The following is a 14,888-nucleotide window of genomic DNA, read 5'->3' as shown; positions in this document are numbered from 1 at the left end:
AATAGTTTTTACATTAAAATGTCACAATTTTCCTCATATTTGGTACATGATTCCAGCTTAGTGAGTTACATCGCTAATGCCATGATATTGCTCTGTAATATGCAGCAAAAAAAAAAAAAAAAAAAAAAAAAAATTTAGGGCAGCAAAGTAAAATATAACCTTCTTGGTAGCAAATCTTTTCTAATTGTACAATAAAAACAATGATGAATCTCTTCTGTTTCCCATGGATTTCTTTTTTTAAACCTTAACAGGTTAACATGAGAATGCAAGCACTTTGAAGGTAGAGAAAACTACTGTGTACAGGCACTATACTGGGAATGGGGCAAAAGCGTGGTGGCTCGCGCCTGTAATCTCAGTACTTTGGTAGGGTGAGGCAGGCAGATCACCTGAGGTCAGGAGTTCAAGACCAGCATGGCCAACATGGTGAAACCCTGTCTTTAAAAAAAAAAAAGAAGAATGAAAAGTCTCAAGTACCTTGAGAAAAAAATATAATTAGTAGAATTAAAATCATGTCCTTTTTTCTAATTACTTGATCTATATTACAATGAGAAAGAACTTTTTGTCATGAAATGTGCACTTCATTTGTTTCAAGTTCTAGTTGAATTTATTATTTAACATCTTTCTGTTGTAACATTCAAATTACCTCTTCAATTCCCAAACACATTCACATATTCTTAAGGACTGTCAGTTCTGTGGGTGACTAATATTACAAGGTCTTTTAAAAATTATTATAATAGGTATTGATGCAAAGCAAAGGCATATGATTTAATTTTTTTCCTTTTAGTGTGGTCACTTTTTATTAACTACAAAAGGTTATTAACTACACAGGCTATAAAAAAAACAGGATAAACAAACAAAAAGTTATTAATATACCACCACTCAAAATTCAGAAAATATGTTGTTTTCATGTGCACATACATGAAATAAGTAATACCATACAGAAGGGTGCTATATCTGTGTTTAAAGAAGGGGTTGTTGGCAAACACCACAGCTCACTTCTGCTGAAATGTACACAACTGATATATGCAGCACAGAAAGCCGGCACCAAGGGCTTACAACCTTAATTTGCCTGCAAGAAGGAATGGAGATTTACCTTCAGAGCACGTTCTTGATTGTTTTCAGCAGTCAGATGTCTCATGTTGTTTGCTGAAGTCTGGTTCTGCTCTTTCAGATGATGAAGCTCCTGCTCTAGCCGTTTGCACTGCCACAGGGGAAGAATCCCATTAAGTAAAGGAGTTATAGCATTTTTTTTTTACCAAGCCAAATAAATTAATGTAAATAATACTGTATTCTCTAAAAGACAAGGGTTTTTTTTGCAATAAGAATGGTAAGTAAAAGTAACGTTAAGTACAATAAATAAAAAACATTGCTTATAAGTATTCTACAAATTCAATGACAATTTTCAGTGAGTTTGTTAATCTGAATATTATTATACAAATCGCAAAAATACTTTTATAAAATTAAGGTCAAACCATATTTAAAATTATTTTCTTCTTTGTCCAAATGGTTCTAATTATCTATCTGTTGTTTGAATAAAAGAATGCTTCTAAAAATCATATTGGATTCTAAGTAAACTACAATATGATACTGTATAATCACCTTTAATTAACATTTAAAAAATAAAAATTACAAGGTATACATTTAGAAATACTTCCAGTTTTTAGAAATATCTAAGGAAAGAATTTTATATGAAAAAGAGCAAGAACCAGTGTGCCAAGACTTGGAAACAGATAAAGAATTGAGTGCTTTTAATTTCTCTTATTTTGACCAAATTTTATTTTTAAGTTGAAGTGATAACATTCATATGAAATGTCCATTTTAACCTACTTGGAATACAAGTAAATAATATAAGAGAAAATAAGTAAAACAATTATAAGTAATAGTATCAATGAGACAACAGAGGCATCTATGTTCAAAAATCGTTTAAAATATCTTGCCCTTTGAATATAAGATTTCAATATAAATATGTAAAACATTTCACACAATAATTACACAGGCTATAAAATGGTAAGCTGAAAATCAGGACAATATGAAGATACATGGGGAATTACAAAAATAAAGTACTAAACCCATCATTGAGGAAAAAGTTCAAAACCATTCCTTAACTATTTTAAAATTAGAATATTTTAAAAACAACTAATAAAAACACATACTGATTTAAGATCTGGACAAAGTTCTTTCTAGATTATTTGCCAAATGGCTAGTTGTCATAATGGATGAATAAAAAATCATTACTTATGATACAATCACAATGCAGCTGTCATCCGAAATAACATTTCTTAATACTCTGATTTCTTCGGCCTCTGGTCTGAATAATATTATGCAGTATGTATCAATATTTCACAACTTTGAGTAATATACAAAATGTTTTAGAAGAAAAAGTCTTACCAGACTCCTGATATTGACTTAGATTGCCTGATGATACTTGTATACAAATATAATAATGAGTATACATATTTCACACATATATAATATTATAAAACCAAAACACACTACAAATAAATAAAATAACCATAAAATCAAGGCATTTCTAATTAATATTAACTTAATTTAGCAGAGAGTTTTGTTGAAACTAAATTCTGCAACTATAACACTGACTTAATGCAGATTTTTTTACATTGCCATGTCTAGTCCATCATGTGCTGTATGGCAACTTAATTCACCTACCATATTTTTTAAAATTTACAGAAAAATTTTGTGACACATATTATTTTGCATTTATTTTCAGGAGACACATGATCTATACATTAAATTATGTCTCTGTCTTTTTAAGCCAGTAACAAAATACTTGGAAGAATGCAATCAAATCACAGTGTATGTTACTGAAGACACAAATTATGACCTAAGAAAATGAATAAAGGTACAGCACTGTCACAAAACAGTAGAGTTATTCTCTACTAAAATTATCCTTTACATTTTCAATTACATTTATACAAAATTATTAAGATATGTATTAAAATATAATAAGCATGACCTATAAGAGTTTAAAGGTTAGGGAGATTATTTTGGCTATGGGAGAAAGAATAATTCATGGAACTGATAATATCTGAGTTGGGCTTGTTTGGGGCATAGGATTTTGTAAGTGACGCTGGAGAAAGAAGAATAATACAGGAGAAAAGAAATGAAGGTAGAAACTTGAGGAGTTAATCTGAAGAAAATGAGGAAGCATGGTCAAGAGTTGTGTGACCACCTATTCTTTTCATTCCAAATAAATTAGAAATCACCCAGAAATAGGGATTTATCCCAGGTACATCATGCAAACATGAAAAAAAACAAGAAATACTAAATGTTCTTGTAAAATAAATATTTGTAGCATATTTATTACATTGTTTATTTAAATTTATGTAATCATATATTATTTCTTCATTTGACATGATCCTTGACAACCCTAACATAATCCCCATGAAAACATATTCATGTATAATTTCCACTGGTTTGTTTCTTTTTTACTTTTATTGAATTCTGTGATTTTGATATTTATTTTGAAGCAATGGGATTGAACAGTTTATTCATTAGGAGATGGCATACTATATTAATTACTGTCACTTTATAATTTCATAAAATATTTATAAAGCAGATAAAGATCATATCCTTTAATCACATCTCAAATTTTTGGTGATATTCTCACCAAATTAATTTTTCAATATGCTTTTAGTTGTTAAATTTGTCATTTAAATAAGACAGAAAGGGCAAGAATAGCTATACTTATATCAGACAAAATAAATTTCAACATAAAAACTTTAAGGAGAGACAAAGAAGGTCATTATATAATGATAAAGTGGTCAGTTCAGCAAGAAGATATAGCAATTTTAAATATAAATGCACTCAACACTGAAATGTATATTTATACATACATACATAGCAAGTATTTTTAGAGCTAAAGAAAGATATAGACTCCAATACAATAATAGCTGGAAATGCCAACACTTCATTTTCAGGAATGAACATATTTTCCATAAAAAAGTCAACTAAGAAACTTCAGACTTAACCTGAACTATAGACCAAATTGATATTTACAGAACATTTCATCCAATGGCTGCAAAATACAAATTCTTTTTCTCAGCACATAAATCATTCTCATGGGTAGACCAAATCTTAGGTCACATCAAGTCTTAAAACATTTTTAAAAACCTGAAATCATATCAAACATCTTCTCTGACCACAATAGAATAAAATGAGAAATTAATAACAGGAGAAATTTTGGAAACTAAAAAATGCATTGAAATTAAACAGTAGGAATTTTGGAAACTATAAAAAAACATAGAAATAAAACAATATGCTCCTGAATTACCAGTGGGTCAGTGAAGAAATTAAAAAGGAAATTAAAGAACTTCTCAAAACAAATAAAAATGGAAACACAACATCACTACAGGATACAGCAAAAGCAGCACTAAAAGGGAAGTTTATAGTGAAAGTGTCTACATCAAAATAGAAGAAAAACCATTAATAAACAAGTTAACAATGCATCTTTAAAAAATCAGAAAAAAAGCAAACCAAACCCAAAATTAGTAGAAGAAACAAAAACATCAGAGCAGAAATGAATAAATTTGAAGTGAAGAAACAATACAAGAGATCATTATAACAAAAGCCAGAGTAAGAAAAAAAAAGAGAAGATCTAGTAAAATCAGATGAAAAGATATACTACGACCAATATGGCAGACATTCAAAGAATTATTAGAGGCTACTATGAGCAACTATGTGCCAATACATTGGAAAATCTAGAAGAAACGGAGACATTCCTAGACATAAACAACCTGCCAAGATTGAACAAGAAAGAAATCCAAAACCTGAACAGACGAATAGCAAGCAATGAGACTGAAGCCATAATAAAATGTATCTCAGCAAGGAAAAGCCTGGGACCTGTCATGGCTTCACTGCTGAATTCTAACAAATATTCAAAGAAGATCTAATACCAATCTTACTCAAACTATTCTGAAAAACAAAAGAGGGAAGAAAACTTCTAAGCACATTCTCTGAGGTCAGTATTATCGTAATACCAAAACCAAAGATACATCAAAAAAAAAAATTGTAGGCCAATAAATCTGATGAATATTGATGTAAAAATCCTCAACAAAATACTAGAAAATGAGATAAACAATCTATTAAAAAGATCATTCCAAGCCTGTAATCCCAGCACTTTGGGAGGCCCAGGCGGGTGGATCACGAGGTCAAGAGATCGAGACCATCCTGGTCATCACAGTGAAACCCCGTTTCCACTAAAAATACAAAAAATTAGTTGGGCATGGTGGCGCGTGCCTGTAATCCCAGCTACTCAGGAGGTTGAGGCAGAAGAATTGCCTGAACCCAAAAGGCAAAGGTTGTGGTGAGTGGAGATCGCGCCATTGCACTCCAGCCTGGGCAACAAGAGCGAAACTCTGTCTCAAAAAAAAAAAAAAAAAAAAAAAAAAAAAAAAAGATCATTCATCATGACTAAGTGGGATTTATCCATGGGATGGAAAGATGATACAACATACATAAATCAATAAATGTGATATATCATGTCAACAGAGGAAACAAAAACCATATGATTATTTCAACTGATGCTGAAAATATATTTGATAAAATTTAACAATGCTTCATGATAAAAATATTCAAAAAACTGGGTATAGTAGGAATGTACATCAACATAATAAAAGCCATATATGACAGACCCACAGCAAGCATCATACTGAATGGAAAAGGGCTGAAAGCTTTTCCTCTAAGATCTGTAACACAACAAGCATGCCCACTGTCACCACTGCTATTCAGTATAGTAATCAAAGTGCAGGCAAGAACGATCTGACAAGAGAAAGAAATAAAGGGCATCCAAACTGGAATGGAATAAGTAAAATCATCCCTGTTTGTAGATGATATGATCATAAATTTGGAAAAACCTAAAGACTACACACACATACACACACACACACACAAACACAAACATAAACTATTACAATTGATAAACAAATCTGGTATGGTTGAAGGATACAAAATCAACATACAAAAATCAGTAGCATTTTTAGACATTTTAGAAAGTACTCCCATTTACCATAGCCACAGATAAAGTTAAATACCAAAAGACTAATTTAACCAAAGAAATGCAAGATCTCTATAATGAAAACTATAAAACATTGATGAAAGAAATTGAAGAGGACATCAAAAAACGAAAAGATAGTCCATGGTCATGGATTGGAAGAATTGATATTGTTAAAATTCCCATACTACCCGAAGCAATATACAGATTCAATAAAACCACTATCAAAATAGCAATGCCATTCTTCACAGAAATGAAAAAAAAAAATCCAAAAATTTATATGGAACCAGAAGCAACCCGTAAGAGACAAAGTTACCCTAAGCAAAAAGAACAAAACTGGAGGATTCACTTTACCTCACTTCAAATTATACTACAGAGCTAGAGTAAACAAAACAGCATGGTTTTGGCATTAAAAAAAAAAACGCATAGACCAATGGAACGGAATAGAGAACACAGATACAAATCCACACACTTACAGTGAACTCATTTTCAACAAAAGTGTCAAGAACATAAACTGGGGAAAAGACAGTCTCTTCAATAAATAGTGCTGGGAAAACTGGATATGCATATGTAGAAGAATGAAACTAGACCCATATTTCTTGCCATATACAAAAATCAAATCAAAATGGATGAAAGACTTAAATCTAAGACCTAAAACTATGAAACAACCACAAGAAAATATAAGGGAAAAATCTCCAGGACATTGTTCTAAGCAAAAATTTATTGAGCAATACCCCACAAACACAGAAAACCAAAGCAAAAAATGGGCACGTGGAATCACATCAAGTTAAAAATCTTCTGCACCTCAAAGGAAACAACAAAGAGAAGAGACAACTCACAGAATGTGAGAAAATACTGGCAAACTACCCATCTACAAGGAATTAATAAGCAAATATATAAGAAGCTCAACTCTATAGGAAAAAAAACTAATAATCTGATTTTCTTTAAAAAAGGCAAAAGAATTGAATAGACATTTTTCGTTTTTTCTTTTTGGTTCTTTCCCTTTGTTTACAAATTACCATATAATTAGCAACTTGCCATGGCAACTTCTTTATATATATATATTTCAATGCACTTTAGGTTCTGGGGTACATGTGCAAAACATGCAGGATTGTTGCATAGGTACATACATGGCAATGTGGTTTGCGACTTCCTTCCCCCTGTCATCTATATCTGGCATTTCTCCCCATGTTATCCCTCCCCAACCTCCCTACCCTTCTCTGTCCCTCCCCTATTCCCCCAACAGACCCCACAGTGTGATGCTCCCCTCCCTGTGTCCATGTGGTCTCATTGATCAACACCCACCTATGAGTGAGAACATGGGTGTTTTTCTGTTCTTGCGTCAGTTTGCTGAGAATGATGGTTTCCAGATTCATCCATGCCCCTACAAAGAACACGAAATGATCATTTTTTAGGGCTGTAGAAATGCCATGGTGTATATGTGCCACATTTTTTTTGTCCAGTCTATTGTCAATGGGCATTTGGGTTGGTTGCAGGTCTTTGCTATTAAAAATAGTGCCGCAATGAAGATACATGTGCATGTGTCTTTATAATAAAATGGTTTGTAATCCTTTGGATGTATATACCCAGTAATGAAATTGCTGGGTCAAACGGAATTTCTATTTCTAGATCCTTGAGGAATTGCCATACTGTCTTCCATAATGGTTGAACTAATTTACACAACCACTAACAGTGTAAAAGTGTTCCTATTTCTCCACATCCTCTCCAGTATTGGTTGTCTCCAGATTTTTTAATGATCAGCATTCTAACTGGTGGGAGATGGAATCTCATGTGGTTTTGATTTGCATATCTCTAATGACAAGTGATGATGAGCATTTTTTCATAAGCTTGTTAGCCTCATAAATGTCTTCATTTAAAAAGTGTCTGTTCATATAGTTTGCCCACTTTTGAATGGATTTGTTTTTTCTTGTAAATCTGTTTTAGTTCTTTGTAGATTCTGGATATTAGCCCTTTGTCAGTTGAGTAGATTGCAAAAAGTTTATCCCATTCTGTTGGTTGCCAATTCACTCAAATAACTGTTTCTTTTGATGTGCAAAAGCTCTGAAGTTTAATTAGGTCGGATTTGTCTATTTTGGCTTTTGTTGCCAATGCTTTTGGTGTTTTAGTCATGAAGTCCTTGCCTATGCCTATGCCTATGCCCTGGATGGTTTTGCTTAGGTTTTCTTCTAAGGTTTTTATGGTGTTAGGTCTTATGTTTAAGTCTTTAATCCATTTGGAGTTAACTTTAGGGTAAGGTGTCAGGAAGGGGTCCAGTTTGTGCTTTCTGCCCATGGCTACCCAGTTTTCCAAACACCATTTATTAAATAGGGAATCCTTTCCCCATTGCTTGTTTTTGTCAAGTTTGTCAAATATCAGGTGGTTGTAGATGTGTGGTGTTGCCTCTGAGGCCTCTGTTCTGTTCCATTGGTCTATATCTCTGTTTTGGTACAAGTACCATGCTGTTTTGATTACTGTAGCCTTGTAGTATAGTTTGAAGTCAGGTAGTAAGATGCCTCCAGCTTTGTTCTTTTTGCTTAGAATTGACTTGGCTATGCGGGCTCTCTTTTGGTTCGATATGAAGTTTAAGGTGGTTTTTTTCCAGTTCTGTGAAGAGGGTCATAGGTAGCTTGATAAGGATAGCAATAAATATATAAATTACTTTGGGCAGTATGGCCATATTCACAATATTGATTCTTCCTAACCATGAGCATAGAATGTTTTTCCATGTGTTTGTGTCCTCTCTTATTTCCTTGAGCAGTGTTTTGTAGTTTTCCTTGAAAAGATCCTCTACATGCTCTGTTATTTGTATTCCTAGGTATTTTATTCTTTTTGTGGCAATTGTGAATGGTAGTTCATTATTATTTTAGCTTTCTTCAAGTCTCTTATTGGTGTACAGAAATACTTGTGATTTCTGCATATTGATTTTGTATCCAAAGACTTTGCTGACGTTGCTTATATGATTAAAATTTGGGGCTGAGATGATAGGGTCTTTAAATATACAATCATGTCCTCTGCAAATATAGACAATTTGATTTCCTCCTTTCCTAAGTAAAAATGCTTTATTTCTTTTTCTTGCCTGATTGCTCTGACTAGATCTTTCAATACTATATTGAATAGGAGTGGTGAAAAAGGGCACCCTTGTCTAGTGCCAGATTTCAAGAAAATACTTCCAGTTTTTTTCCATTCAGTATGATATTTGCTGTGGGTTTGTCATTAAAAGCTTTTATTTAGTTGAGAATTTTTAGCATAAAGGGCTCTTGAATTTTGTCAAAGGCCTTCTCTGCATCTGTAGAAACAATCATGTGGTTTTTGTCTTTGGTTCTGTTTATGTGGTGGATTATGTTTACAAACTTGAATGTGTTGAACCAGCCTTGCATCCTCGGGATGAAGCCTACTCGATCATGATGAAGAAGCTTTTTGATGCACTGTTGCAATTGGTTTGCTAATATTTTATTGAAGATTATTGCATCTATATTCATCATAAATATTGGCCTGAAGTTTTCTTTCTTTCTTTTTTTTTTTTTTTTTTTTTTTTTGTTGAGTCCCTATAGGGTTTTGGTATCAGGATGATATTGGTCTCATAAAATGATTTGGGGAAGATTCTCTCTTTTTATATTGTTTGTAATAGTTTCAGAAGGAGTGCTACCAGCTCCTCTTTCTATGTCTGGTAGAATTCAGCTGTGAAGATACCTGGACCTGGGCTTTTTTTGATTAGTGGGCTATTAACTGCTGCTTCAATTTAAGCCCTTGTTTTTGGTCTATTCATGGTTTCCACTTCTTCCTGGATTAGGCTTGGGAGGGTGTAGGTGTCCAGAAATTTATCCATTCCTTCCAGGTTTATTGGTTTCTGTACATAGAATTGTTTGTAGTAATCTCTGATGGTAGTTTCTATTTCTGTGGAATCAATGATGATATTTCCTTTATCGTTTTTTATTGCATCTTTTGATTCTTCTCTATTTTCTTTTTTATTAACCTGGCTAGTGGTCTACTTTGTTAATCTTTTCAAAGGACCAGCTTCTGCATTTATTGATTTTTTGAAGGATTTTTTTTTTTGTCTCAATCTCCTTCAGTTCTGCTCTGATCTTAGTTATTTCTTGTCTTCTGTTGGATTTTGAGTGTTTTTTTTTAATCTTGCTACTCTAGCTCTTTCCATTTTAATAATAGGGTGTCAATTTTAGATCTTTCCTTGCTTCTCATGTGGGCATTTATTGTTATAAATTTCCATCTAGACAATGCTTTAAATGTGTCCCAGAGATTCTGGTACATTGCGTCTTTGTTCTTCTTGGTTTCAAATAACATCTTTATTTTTATTTATTTATTTATTATTTTTTTTGAGACGGAGTTTCGCCCTTGTTACCCAGGCTGGAGTGCAGTGGCGTGATCTCGGCTCACTGTTCCTCCACCTCCTGGGTTCAGGCAATTCTCCTGCCTCAGCCTCCTGAGTAGCTGGGATTACAGGCACGCACCACCGTGCCCAGCTAACTTTTTATATTTTTAGTAGAGACGGGGTTTCACCATGTTGACCAGGATGGTCTCGATCTGTTGACCTCGTGATTTACCCACCTCGGCCTCCCAAAGTGCTGGGATTACAGGCTTGAGCCACTGGAACATCTTTATTTCTGCCTTCATTTCATTGTTTATCCAGTCAACATTCAACAGCCAGCTGTACATTTTCCATGATGTTGTGCAGTTCTGAGTTAGTTTCTGAATTCTGAGTTCTAATTTGATTGCACTGTGGTCTGAGAGACTGTTTGTTTTGATTTCTATTCTTTTGCATTTTCTGAGGAGTGATTTACTTCCAATTATGTGGTCAGTTTTAGAGTAGGTGTGATGTGGTGCTGAAAAGAATGCATATTCTGTGAAATTCGTGTGGAGAGTTCTGTAAATGTCTATTAGGTTTGCTTGGTCCAGGTCTGAGTTCAAGTCCTGGATATTCTTGTTAATTTTCTGTCTCATTGGCATGTCTAAAATTGACAGTGGAGTGTTAAAAGTCCCCCACTATTATTTTGTGGGGGTCTAAGTTTCTTTGTAGGTCATTAACCTGCTTTATGTATCTCGGTGTTCCTGTATTGGGCACACATATATTTAGGATAGTTAGCTCTTCTTGTTTCATTGATCCTTTTACCATTTCTGTAATGCCCTTCTGTGTCTCTTTTGATCTTTGTTGGTTTAAAGTCTATTTTATCAGAGACTAGGATTGCAACTCCTGCTTTTTTTTTTTTTTTTTTTGCTCTCCATATGCTTGGCAGATCTTCCTCCATCCCTTTATTTTGAGCCTATGTGTCCTCTCATGTGAGACGGGTTTCCTGGATACAGCACACTGATGGTTTTTGACTTTTTATCCAATTTGTCAGTCTGTGTCTTTTGATTGGGGCATTTAGCCCATTTACATTTAAGGTTACTATTGTTATATGTGAGTTTTATACTGCTATTTTGATGCTAGCTGGTTGCTTTGTCATTAGCTGAATCTGCTTCCTCACTGTGTTGATGTTCTTTACCATTTGGTACATTTTTGGAGTGGCTGGTTCTCGTTCCTTTCCATATTTAGTGCTTCTTTCAGGAGCTCTTGTAAGGCAGGCCTGGTAATGATGAAACCTTTCAGCAATTGCTTGTTCAAAAATGATTTTATTTCTCTTTCACTTATGAAGCTTAGTTTGGCTGGATATGAAATTCTAGGTTGAAAGTTCTTTTCTTTAAGGATGTTGAATATTAGCCCCACTCTCTTCTGGCTTGCAGGGTTTCTGCTGAGAGATCTGCTGTGAGTCTGATGGGCTTCCCTTTTTAGGTAGCTCGACCTTTCTCTCTGGCTGCCCTTAGCATTTTCTCCTTCATTTTAACCTTGGTGAACCTGACAATTATATGCCTTTGAGTTTCTCTTCTTGAGCAATATCTCTGTGCTGTTTTCTGTATTTCCTGGACTTTAATATTGGTCTGCCTTGCTAGGTTGGGAAGTTCTCCTGGATAATGTCCTGCAGAGTGTTTTCCAGCTTAAATTTATTCTCTCCGTCACATTCAGGTACACCTATCACATGTAGATTAGGTCTTTTCACATAATCCCACATTTCTTGGAGGTTTTGTTCATTTCTTTTCACTCTTTTTCTCTAATCTTGTCTTTGCATTATATTCATTGAGTTTATCTTCAATCTCTGATATGCTTTCTTCTGCTCAGTCAATTCAGCTATTGAAACTTGTGTATGCTTCACAACGTTCTTGTGTTGTGTTTTTCAGTTCTATTAGTCATATTCTTCTCGAAGCTGTTCATTATCATTACCATTTTGTCAAACTCTTTTTCAAGGTTCTTAGTTTCTTTGCATTGGGTTAGAACATGTTCTTTTAGGTCAGAGAAGTTTGCTATTACCCACCTTCTGAAACCTGTTTCTGTCAACTCATGAGACTCATTCTCCATCCAGCTTTGTTCCTTTGCTGGGATGAGCTGTGATCCCTTGGAGGAGAAGAGGCATTCTGATTTTGGGTGTTTTCATCCTTTTTGTGCTGGTTTCTTCCCATCTTTGTGGATTTATCTACCTGTGGTCTTTGTAGTTGGTGACTTTTATATGAGGTCTCTGAGTAGACGTCCTTTTTGTTGATGATGAATTTATTTCTTTCTGTTTCTTAGTTTTCCTTCTAACAGTCAGGCCCCTCTGGTGTAGGACTGCGGGAGGTCCACTCCAGATCCTGCTTGCCTGGGGATCACCTGCGGTGGCTGCAGAACAGTAAGGGTTGCTGCCAGTTTCTTCTTCTGTTATCTTCATCCCAGAAAAATACCTGCCAGAAGTCGGCCTGAGCTTTCCTTTATGAGGTGACTCTTTGGATATATGGGGGTTGGGGAGCTGCTGGAGGAGATAGTCTGCCCCTTATAGGAGCTCAAGTACTAAGCCATGAGCTCCATTCTCTTCAGAGCTGCTGGGCAGGTATGCTTAAGTCTGCTGCAGCAAAACTCATAACCACCTTTTTACCCAGGTGCTCTGTCCTGGGAAGGTGGGGCTTTATTGATAAGTTCCTGTCATTCTGCTGCCTTTTTTCAGAGATGCCCTGCCCAGTGATGAGGTAGCCTAGTCACCCTCTGCCAGCAGAGGCATTGCTGAGCTGCTGTGGGCTCTGCCCAGCTGCTGTGTGAATTTCCTTGCAGTTTTGTTTATAGGGGTATAGTTAGAACATCTTCAGTAATGGCGGTCTCTCAGTAATGGCGGATTGTCTCTGTAATGGCAGACTACCTTCGTAATGGCAGACTGCGTCCATAGTGGCATACTGCCTCAGTAATGGTGGACTGCCTCAGTAATGTGGACGCCCTTCCTCCAAAAGAGTGGAACCATCCTGGGTTCATCTGCACTTGCTGCAAAACTCTGAATCCAGAGCATTTCAAATTGCTGCTCTTTGTGGGTGTGGGTTCCACTGAGCCAGATCACCTGGTTCCCTGTTTAAGCTCCCTCTTTTTTAGTTGAATGAGTGCCTCTGTCTCCCAGGTGTTCCAGGCACCAGTTGAAACGGCCACCCAGATTTCTCTGAGTTTTTGTGTGGAGACCTTCTGTGCCAGCTGAAATAGCCATGCTGGGAACTTGTGGCACTTTTCAGCCTGGGAATCTCCAGTTCTGTGAGCAGTAATAATTCGTTTGGAAATGTGATGTTTACTCAACCTCTGCATTGTTCTCACTGGGAACAGCACTCCAGGGCTGTTCCTATTTGGCCATCTTGGATTTGCGCTCTCTCTCTCTCTCTCTCTCTCTCTCTCTCTCTCTCTCTCTCTGAATAGACATTTTTCAAAAGATGACATACAAATGGCAAACAGGTGTATGAAAGTTGTTCAATATCACTGATCATCAGAGAAATGCAAATTAAAACTACAATTATGTTACCATCTTACTACAGTTAAAATTGCTTTTACCCAAAAGACAGGTAATAACTAATGCTGGTGAGGATGTAGAAAAAAAGGTGAAAAGGGTGAACATTTCCTGAGCAGTACCTCATAAGTACAGGCAACCAAAGCAAAAATGGACAAATCGGATCACATCAAGTTAAACAATCTTCTGTATAGCAAAGGAAACTCTCAGGACAGTGAAGAAACAAGCCACAGAATGAGAGAAAATATTTACAAATTATCCATCTGTTGGCGAGAACATAAATTAGTAAAACCACTATGGAGAAAAGTTTGGAAGTTCCTCAAAAAACTAAAAATAGAACTACGATATGATCCAGCAATCCCACTGCTAGGTATATACCCCAAAGAAAGGAAATCAGTATACTGAAAAGATTGTACCCCTATGTTTATTGCAGCACTGTTCATAACAGCCAAGATTTGGAAGCACCCTAAGTGTTCCTCAACAGATGACTGGATAAAAAAATTGTGGTATATATATAGTGGAGTACTATTCAATCATAAAAGAAAAAAGAGATCCTCCCATTTGCAATAACATCAATGAAACTGGAGATCATTATGTTAAGTGAAATAATTCAGGCACAGAAAGACATCATCACATGTTTTCACTTATCTGTGTGAACTAAAAAATAAAAACAATTGAACTCATGGACACAGGAATTAGAAGAATGGCTACCAGAGGCTGGCAAAGGAAGGATAGTTGAGGGCTGCAGAGAAATGGTGACAGTTAATAGGTACAAAAAAAGAGTTATAAAGAATAAATAGACCTACTATTTGACAGCACAATAGGGCAACTATAATCAATAACAACTGTACATTTAAAGATAACTAAAAGAATATAACTAGATTGTTTGTAACACAAAGTATAAGTGCTTGAGGGGATGGATACCTCATGATTAATACATGCCTGTATCAAAACATTTAATGTACCTTATAAATATATACACCTACTATGTACCCACAAAAATTAAAAATTAAAACATTGTTAAGTATATAAAGTAAAAA

The 14,888-nt window shown here is 35.1% G+C and overlaps 1 protein-coding gene across 18 annotated transcripts in view; it reads right to left on the bottom strand.

Moving 5' to 3' along the window:
* Positions 1-14,888, bottom strand: part of MIPOL1 (mirror-image polydactyly 1) — a 413,275-nt gene that overhangs the window by 261,441 nt on the left and 136,946 nt on the right. For 14 of the 18 annotated variants that reach the window (XR_623348.6, XR_004729856.3, XM_054240619.2 and 11 more), the window contains one exon: positions 1,094-1,201. The exons of the other annotated variants lie outside the window; for them this stretch is intronic. Coding sequence is in view for 12 of the 14 variants with exons in the window: in XM_054240619.2 (XP_054096594.2) it covers positions 1,094-1,201 (108 nt within the window). In the remaining 2 variants the exon portion in view is untranslated. The remainder of the gene's footprint in view (positions 1-1,093; positions 1,202-14,888) is intronic. 18 annotated transcript variants of the gene reach the window in all.

This window comes from Callithrix jacchus, chromosome 8 (genome assembly GCF_049354715.1).
Source record: "Callithrix jacchus isolate 240 chromosome 8, calJac240_pri, whole genome shotgun sequence".
NCBI classification, from domain to species: domain Eukaryota; kingdom Metazoa; phylum Chordata; class Mammalia; order Primates; family Cebidae; genus Callithrix; species Callithrix jacchus.
Note: the sequence above shows the minus strand (reverse complement) of the source record. Positions and strands in the feature narration are given on the sequence as shown.